Source organism: Sus scrofa, unplaced genomic scaffold, assembly GCF_000003025.6.
Source record: "Sus scrofa isolate TJ Tabasco breed Duroc unplaced genomic scaffold, Sscrofa11.1 Contig1206, whole genome shotgun sequence".
Lineage (NCBI taxonomy): Eukaryota > Metazoa > Chordata > Mammalia > Artiodactyla > Suidae > Sus > Sus scrofa.
In genome coordinates this window covers 638,418-647,555 of record NW_018084833.1, presented here as the reverse complement: position 1 = coordinate 647,555, position 9,138 = coordinate 638,418, and the positions used below count along the sequence as shown (strand labels likewise).

The following is a 9,138-nucleotide window of genomic DNA, read 5'->3' as shown; positions in this document are numbered from 1 at the left end:
GCAGTAGATGAGCTGTTTCTAGGCAGGCGCAGGGTTGTTTGCAGTGCAGGCTGGCGGGTGCTTCCCTCTGTGGGCACGGGCTGGCTGCCCTGCCCTGCCCAGGGCAGCAGCCATGGATGGTTTGGCCCGGGTGTGGCTGCGCTGGGGCCACGAGACTGGGCACAGCCATGGGTGAGCCTCAGCACCCATCCTGCACAGCGATACGTTGCTGAGGGTCAGGCTGTGTGGAGGTCACTGTGACCTTGCCGGTGCAGCACTTCAGGTGTGTGGGGGGGACAGAAGAAGGTGCGGCTGGAGACCATAGCAGTCACGGAGGGAAGCAGGACCCTGGACGTGGGCATCAGGCATTGGAGGTCAGGAGGGGCGCAGATGGAGTACGCAGTGTGTGTGCTGCCACGAATGACCCTGTAAGTGCAGAGTGGCCGGGGCCCAACGGGGCTGGGGTGTCGCTGGGTTCAGGCGGGGCCGGGCCCGGGAGGGGCCGCGTGGGAGCCCGAGCTTGGAGGCGGGGCAGATCTGGGCTGCAGTTGCTGGATCCCCTTCCAGCCGCTGCTTTTTCCCCAGGAAGCAGGGAGCCAGGCCCTGGGCTGGGAGACAGGACTGGGGTGGAGGTGGGGCTGGTAGAGCGGGTGCGGGAGGAACTGGGCCCCGGGGGGGCCGGCACTCGGAAGGGACCCCCTGAGGCTCACGGGCAAGACGGTCAGAGGCCCAGAGACCGGCTGGGGAGGCCCAGCTCCGCACGAGCCCTGATGTAGGGACCAGGGACGGGAGGCCCAGTGGGTGGGGCTTTTCCAGGGGATGAGCCGCCAGGATGGGGCGTGAAGAGCCCCAGGGTTACGGCTGGAGGGGCAGCTGAGCTCAGGGGATGTCAGGCACAGGGCAGACTGGGGGGTGGTGACAGGGACCCCTGAGCAGAGGTCGGAGGTTAGGGAGGAAGGGGTGGGAGGTCTGGTCTGAGGAAGAGGGAGGGGGTCCACACTGGGGGGCCCGGAAGAAGAGCATGTGTGTGCCCGGGGGACCTGCTTACCTCCAGGCCGGTAGTTTGGGGAACTCGGGGGGGCCCCCCCCCGACTGCTGGAGGGGTGAGGAGTGGGCAGCAAGGGGAGGGGTCGTGGAGATGAGGTTGACCTGAAGCTGGGGCTGGGGCGCCGGGGAAGAATGGGGGGCTCGCAGGGGAGGGTGCGGGGCGGGGTGGGGCTGGTCCTGAGGGCTCAGGAGGTGGGCCCTGGAGATGAAGGCAAAAATGCAGGGAGGGCCGACGGGCGTCAGCCTGGGGCTGCGGTTTGCCCTTGACCTCGCTGCGGGCCCCAGGTTCGGCGGAAGCAGCAGCTGGTCAGTTGGAGCCAGGCCCGGCCACCGCCGCCTGCTGTTTCTCCTGCATCTGCCCCGCAAGACGGCCCTGGCGTCTTTGTGTCAGAGAAGCTTGGAGACCACACAGAGCCCGACCACGAAGGACCCCACCCTCCTGCTGGGGCCGCAGGGACCTGGCGACAGACAGCGTCCTGTCCATATTCTCAGGAAGGCCTTGGCGTGGGTGAGGTGCCCAGACCCCTAAGCACCCGGCCGCTCACAGAGAGGGGCAGTGGCCCCCGGGGAGCCAGGCGCGGCTGGTTTCTCAGTGGTCCCGCCAGAGGGCACTGGACATGTGGACAGGCAGGAACCCCGTGTTCTGGGGAGAAGGGAACCCCCAAGCCCATGACCCAGAAATTGCATTTCCCTGATGCGGTCCGTGCAGGGCAGGTGGAGGGAAGCTGGGAGAAGGAGGATGGCTTGCCGGGCAGAGGGACCCGTGTGGGCAAAAGCGTGGGGGATGAAGGGCCGGGAGGCTGTGGGGTCCTGGGCAGGGCAGAATCTAGGGCTCAGGACTGCCAGCACCCATGGGACACAGTTGGGCAGAAAGCCAGGACTGGTTTGGGGACATTACTGGTTGGCAGGCCGGCTCTTCGGCGAGGGGCTTCTAGACTGAGCTTGGCAGAGACCAGGTCTCTTGGCCAGAAGGGGAGGAGCAGGGAGTGCCCCCGCAAGCCACCCTGTGCAGAGATGGGCTGGGGGCATGGCCTCCATCTGCCAGTTCCTGGCCCAAGTTCTTTCTAAATTTGTGCTCTTAGCAGGGCCCTGAGCCATGCATAGGTCTTTGCCAGCTCTGGCTCTTCTGTCCCAGCATGTGCTCCCTGTGCTGGGGCTCTAGGCTGGGGTACAGGGAAGAGAAAGGGGACGATGAGGGCGACCGAGCCCCAGCCCTGGTGGAAGAGGAGAGAACAGAAGCAAGGCCTCCTGTGTGTGCCCCCCCCCACCATCGGGGCTGGGGGAGGGAAGACGGGGGCGGGGGGCCTGGAGGACCCCAGCCCAAAGGACCCTGCGTGGCCTGCACTCCTGCTTACCGGCCCCCTGGACACACCCACACCCCTCTCCGTGGGTCCTGCAGGGAGTCAGGGGCCGGAGGTGTCCCTGGGGAGGTGGGGGTCTGTGGAGGACAGGCTGAGGTGCAAGGGCACGTGGGGGCCCAGGGGAGGTGATGCCCTTGGCCTCACTGGGTGTCCTGGGCCTGGACTGAGCCAGGAGGGCAGGGATGGCTGCAGGGCTGAGGAGGCAAGGTGACCCACCAGCCCAGGTCTCCTGGTAGAGCCAGCCAGGCCTCCCCCTCTGGCGCCTCCGTCCAGCCTAAGTCCCGCCCGTGCCGCACCCCTGACTCACTTCCTCTGCACAGAAGCGGAAACCTCCCCAGAGCTTCCTCCGCTGCAGACGCTCCCTGGGGACCCGCAGGTGTCGCTGCCCCTCCAAGCCTTGGTTGACCATTGAGGCCCCTGACCCCACACGGACCCTCCCCAGGAAGCCAGCTCTCTCTGCTCCCTGAGGCTCAGGCCCCAGCCTCTGGCCTGGGCAGGGGGCCGCCCTGGGGGACGGGGGCCAGCAAGAGCCTGACCTGAGCAGCCGCAGGTAGGGGGTGGTTTGGGGGTGGGTGGCCGGGGTATCCATGCCACCTTTCTCCAGCTGTCTCCTCAGTGGCCTTATGCCTCCTTTCCCAGTTTGTCTTTCTGTCCATCTTTTCACCCCACCCCCAGCCGTCTCTAGGGGCCTCTCTGTCCTGGGCTGCGCTAGTGCGTCCCCCTCCCCCAGCGGGGGGGGGGGGTTGCTGGGAGGATCCTAGCTGGGGGGCTTTGGGAACAGAGCCAGGGCCCCTTCTCAAAAGCAGAAGTTCTGGGCAGTGTTCGTTCGTGGGGGGCCATCTCTGATCTCCAGGGCTGCTGGGGCCTCTGTATCCCCTGGCACCACTAGGGACGCCGCCGAGGGTCCCCGGCGCCTGGCAGGCGGAGCTGTGGCAGGGGCGGGGTCCGGCCTTGACCCTGCTCACCCCTAATCGGCGCCTGGTTGGCACCGACTCCTCCTCCAGGAAGCAGGGCCGGCCGCCCGATAAGCTTCGCCCCCCCTTCCCCCGGCCACTTCCTCAAGGCCCAGGGCTGTTTACGGGAGGGCTCGAGAGATTTGCATTGGGGCCCCGCGGGGAGCTGCTTCCTGGTCAGAGGGGAGAGCCGGAGCCTGGCTCTGGGGCAGCGGGCTGCACGCCGGGGCCCTCCCGGGGCGAGATCGCGGGGAGGGGTCCCAGGCCGCCGGGGAACAAGTCTGGAGACCCTCCCTGTCTTCTCGTGGCAGGGCGAGCGACCTGCATGCCGAGCGCCGCCCCTGCGCCATGGACCGCGGCCAGCCCAGCCCGGAGCCCGCGGCCGCGGCCCCGGCCCGCGGCCCGAACGTGATCGCCCCCGTGCGCGCCGTGGTCCGGCTGCGCCGCCGCGTGTGCCTCCTGCGCACGCGGCGCCTCCCGACGCCCGGAGCCGGGCCGGACTTCGGGCCTGGGGCGCCGCGCGCAAACCTGCACCAGCCGCAGTTCTTCACCTTCGAAGGCCCGGCGGAGCTGTCCTCGAGGGCGCCGCGGAAGAGGCGCCGGCGCAGCCGCGTGGTTCTCTACCCCGAGACCTCGCGCAAGTACCGGCCGCAGGCGGAGCGCCGGAGCCGCGCGCAGCGCTGCTTGTTGCTGCTCGTGGCCATCGTGGGCTTCCAGGTGCTCAACGCCATCGAGAACCTGGACGATAACGCGCTGCGCTATGACCTCGACGGGCTGGAGAAGGCGCTGCAGCGCGCCGTGTTCGGCCAGCCTTCGGCCGTGGGGCGCATCGTGGCGCTGCTGCGGGACTACCTGGCCACGCACGTGCACAGTCGCCCGCTGCTCCTGGCGCTGCACGGGCCCAGCGGCGTGGGCAAGAGTCACGTGGGCCGCCTGCTGGCACGCCACTTCCGCGCGGTGCTGGAGGACAGCGCGCTCGTGCTGCAGTACGACGCGCGACACCACTGCCCGGACCCCCGCGCCGCGCAGGACTGCCGGGAGGAGCTGGCGCAGCGCGTAGCTGACGTGGTGGCGCGGGCCGAGGCCGAGGAGAAGACCCCGCTCCTGGTGCTGGACGAGGTGGAGCTCCTGCCGCAGGCGCTGCTGGATGAGCTGCACGGCTTCCTGCAGCCGCAGCGCTCACACCACTTCCACAACGCCATCTACGTGCTCCTCAGCGGCGCCGGCGGCGCGGAGGTCACGCGCTTCGTGCTGCAGAACGCGTCCCGCGCGCTGGCCCTGCGCCCCGACGGCGCCCACGGGGCCCGTGCCGCTGCGATGGCGGCACAGGCCGAGGAGGAGCTGCGCGTCCGCCTGCAGGCGCTCCTGGTCCGCGAGCACCCGCTGTGGCAGGCCGCGGCCATCGTGCCTTTCCTGCTGCTGGACAAGCGGGATGTGGTCAACTGCTTCCGGGATGAGATGGCCGGGGAGGGCTTCTTCCCAGAGCAGGCCCACGCCGAGCTTCTGGCCGCGAGGCTCAGCTACTACCGCGTGGCGGGCCGTGAGTTTGCCGTCACTGGCTGCAAGCAGGTGGTGGCCACTGTGAACCTCCTGTAGCACAGCAGACGCCAGAGGGCACAATGGGCCGGGTCGCCGGGACGATGGTGGCAATAGGAGGGAGGGACCCCTGTGGGTTTGCCCCAGGCTTCTGAGGCCCTAATAAATCTGTCCCTGACTCCCCGCTGGTTCACACAGGGACCTGGGGCGGCGGGAGAGCGGGCGGCTGGGGCGGCTGGGGCGGCTGGGGGGGCTGGGACAGCGCCCAGCTGCTGCTTCCAATTCCAACACCCGCCTGGAGCCCCAATCTGCCACCTGCTGGTCCTTAACTCAGCCTGCATTCTTCAGCATCCGCAGGGCGTGCACCCAGGAGGTGGGCAGTCTGTCCCCATGGTACAGGGGATGGATGACCTCAGAGAGGGTGAGCAGACCCCAGGGTCACATAGCTGGTCCTCTGCAGAGGTAGACATGACCAGGACTCTGCAGCAGACACACTCACACTCACTCACATGGACCCCAGCCCAACCCCGGCACACCTGCTCGCTCTGGGGCAAAAGTCCTGGATGCTTCTCCATGGCAGGAATCTTGTGGGTCTAGGGAGTTCCCTGGTGGCTCAGTGGGCTAAGGGCCTGGCCTTGTCACTGCTGGCCTCAGGTCACCTGTGGCCTGCGTTCAATCCCTGCCCTAGAAATTTCCACATGCTGTGGATGCAGCCAAAAAGAAAAAGAGAGAAAGGGAGAAAGAGAAAGAAAGAGAGGGAGGGAGGGAAAGGGAGAGAGAAAAAAAGAAAGAAAGGAACGAAGAATAACGTGGGTCTGCCTGGATTTCTCATGGCCTCGTGGGCCCAGGAGCTTCCCAGAAGGCAAAGGGTGGGTGAGGGGGCCCCACCCAGTGAACCGATTCGGGGGGGGGGTCCCCAAATGCTCCAGAAGGAGGCCTCTCTTGGGGTGACAGCAGTAGGATGTGGCCCAAGTGGGGGCCCTGACCTCTCAGACCCCCTGCCCACCTCCTGAGCGGATCCTCCGGACTTCACCGCAGAGGTGCAGGCCCCGGCCCCTCTGCTTTCCGGGCCTGGGCAGGGCCTCCCTCCTGGATCCCGGATCCCCCTCAGTGGCCGCAGCCTCTCCGCCCACCTCCTGCTCCGCAGGCTCAGTTCTCTTGCTGGCCGCTAGAGGCTGGTTGAGTGCCAAGTTTGGGACCACCTCCTGTGCTGGGCTCCAGGTGGGGGGTTGGCAGGTAGCCTTGGTGCTGCTGCTCGGTGGGCATGCGGGTCAGCCTGGAGGAGGGCGCCGCCTGGGGGGTGGGGGGTGGAGCACAGCTACTGGGCAACAATCCATCCCAAGGAGGAGCCGCCAGAGGTAAAGAGGCTGTGCCAGAGCTCCAGCCCCCGCCTCCCAGGACCTCAGAGATCTCCAGAGCCCCCGGCAGGGCCCTCCCCGAGGGAGCCACACTGTCAGGGCCCCTGTCCACCACCCCTTCTCTCCGTGGTGGTCCTCTGAAGACCTCGACGGGCCTGGATCTCCTGTACCTGGAGTGGCTCCGGGCAGAGAGGGAAGAAGCTGGCCCCCCAAGCCAGCACGAGGCCCCTGGCCTGGGACAGGAAGGGCGGGGAGAGCACATGTCCTGCCCAGAAAGCGAGAATCCTCGCAGCCCCGGGGCTCCCTGGGGCCGGGTGGGAGGGCCAGTGTGCAAGGTGACTCTAAACCAGGAGCCGGACACGTGATGGGTTGTTGGTGAAACGCTGCCGCCTCTGAGCTTGCTCTTTGTTTCTATGTAACTGGGTCTCTACTGCCCCAGAGGCATTTAACCACTTGCAGCAGGAGGAGTTTACTAGGCAGACCCCTCATTGCCCAGCAAGCTCATAATCACCGGCTCCAAGGTTTTCCAAAACCGCCTTGGCCGCCGAGTTAAGTGGCCGTCGCTGAGCTATGGAGTCGGCTCGTTCTCCTGGTGTCGGCAAGATTCCTGATCATTTGTTCCTTGGCCCTCACTCCCATCCTGGGAGCAAAGCTCTCCCTGCAGAGGCAAAGTCGGAATCTCTGGGGCCTCCTGGAAGTTCTCGCTTAGGGTGGACAGATGGGTTACTGGGCCCGACCAGTGCGAGGCTTCTGGGCAGGTCTGTAAGGAGGAGAGGAGAGTGAATAAACAGCAGGGTACGCGCTCCTGTGCTCTGCAGCCAACGGGACAACGGGTCACTCCAGCATCAAGGCCCCTCTCCAGACTCCCACATGTGGAGCTGTTACCGGGGGCCCTGCATGATGCTACCTCCGGATCCCCTCACTGGCGGAGAGGCGCTGGCATCACTTAGCCAAGGCTCAGAGGTCCTGTAGTTACACCGCAGGAAGTTCCCCAGACACAAGGGTATGTCGGCAAGTTCACAGATGACTCAACGTGCATCGGCAGCTCCGAAGAACTTGTTTTCCGTCCCAGGGTTGGGTCAAATTGAAGCAAGGAATGCGTTTAGGTGAGCTGAGCTCCCTGACGCTGTAAGATGGGCCTCGGAACAATCCAGACCCCCAGGGACATTACTCACAGGGTGACCCAAAGGGCCGATGTCCCCCTTTCTCCGGGGATTGGGAACTAGGCATGAGGGCATGGCCCTCCCGCGGAAGGGAGGGAGGAAACAGGGCGAGGTGTACAGGCCTGGTCCAGACGTCTTGGGAAAGCTGTCAGCCTCGGATGTCCTTCGCTTCAGGTCCCTGTGGGGGTTATCTTCAGGTCGCTGGACAGCGTGCAGGTCCACCTGGGGTTCGGGGCCTTCTTTAGGGGCGGCGCTGGACCCAGGAGTCCACCCGCTGGAGTGTCTTGGTGGCCCAGGGGCTAGTCAGCAGGACCTGCTGGGGCCCTTCCAGAGAGGCCGGAGGAGGTCCTTTTGGGGGTGCCTTTTGCGGTGGGTGCACAGACTCTCCGGGCTGCAGGTGATGTTTGGGGTCTCGGCCTTCCGGGAGCGCACTGCAAACGGCGTGCCCACCAGAGCCCGGTTCTGCTCAAGAGAAGCAATGAGGCCTTTACAGGCCAGAAGCGTGGCTCCCCATTTATCAGCTGTGGATCAAAGAGGCAGCAGCCCTGTGCACTGGGTGTCCTGTTCCAGGGAGAACAGCCTCGCGTCAGACCCGGGCGGAGGCATCCACTGCCGTGAGAAGCAAGAACATTTACTGAGAGTTTCAGAACTCTCGAGAGACACTTTCCCAAACCGCTCTAAGTTTCACAGCTTCACGGGGAGGGAAAAGGGGGCCCTTCGTGTCTGGGGAACAAAACATTAAGCGATCGGTTTTCCAGTAGAGCTTCAGCAGCTCTCACCAGGTTGGCCTTACGATCTCAGAGGTGTCAAGAGCTGTGTTCCAGAGTGTTTGTCAGTGTCCTTTCCGTGAACCTCTTTAACCATGAAACACACGTACAAAAGCATCGGAGTCAGGCAACCCCTGTAATGACAGAAAGACTTGAAAGTGCCCAGGATTAAAGATCTGGTGAGGACTCATGATGTCGGGGTCGGAGAGGGCATCTGCTTGTCTCTGTGACCAGGAAACTGCCGGAGGGAGCTCAAGGGGCTTGAGGCTTCAGAGGCCGTTTTGCTCTTTCCTACGTTTGAAACGTGTTTGGCCACTTTCGAAGTGGTGTCTCGCAAAGAGGCAATTTTAGACTCTTGTGCGTGTTTGGAAGCTTCCAGGTACCCGTGGAAACACACACACCATTCATTTTGTTTAACTGTAGAGCCACGGCCTCCAGTTTACTCTCTAGAGAGCAAGTTTGGGGCGATGGAGAGTTCCTCGCGGAGGCCGTGATAACTCCGGACGACTCTGAGTGAAAAAACGAGCTTGTCGGGGTCCGTAGGTTTTAAACATGGACCTGCCGGAGTCCCCGAGGGAGGGCGTCCACAGGGCAGCCCTCAGATCGGGATCTTTTCCCTAAGGCCCCCGGAACCCCCCAAACTGCTGGAGTCCGAGCGCAGGTTCCAAAAGGGCCAAACCATGCTCCCGGATTCCAGTTAGCTCAGGTCCCCAAAAGAACCTCACCGTTGCGCCCCAGAAAGCAACTGAGTGCCCCAAGGACGACGCCTTGAACCGGAAAGGACGAAACCTCTCCCTGAAAGAACAAAGCCTCTCCAGACCCGAATAAGGTCTGAGAGCTCAAAACACAGGGAGGGCAGACGTCGGGCCCAAGAGGAGACTCACGGAAGGGATGAGCAGGAAGGGCTCCGCGTGGGCACCGAGCTCCGCTCCTGGGTCTCTTGTCACCTCGGGGTCACCGCCTCAGATCCCACT

General features: G+C 64.9%; 1 protein-coding gene across 1 annotated transcript; it reads left to right on the top strand.

Moving 5' to 3' along the window:
- The first annotated feature begins 1,178 nt into the window (after positions 1-1,178).
- Positions 1,179-5,060, top strand: TOR4A (torsin family 4 member A). Its single transcript, XM_003122341.4, has 2 exons — positions 1,179-2,937; positions 3,652-5,060. Exon 2 carries the CDS (start codon positions 3,689-3,691, stop codon positions 4,934-4,936), a length of 1,248 nt encoding a protein of 415 aa, XP_003122389.1. The 5' UTR covers positions 1,179-2,937; positions 3,652-3,688; the 3' UTR covers positions 4,937-5,060.
- The last annotated feature ends 4,078 nt before the right edge of the window (positions 5,061-9,138 follow it).

Coding starts and splice junctions, on each gene's coding strand:
- TOR4A (XM_003122341.4), top strand. CDS start 3,689: ATGGACCGCGGCCAGCCCAGCCCGGAGCCCGCGGCCGCGGCCCCGGCC.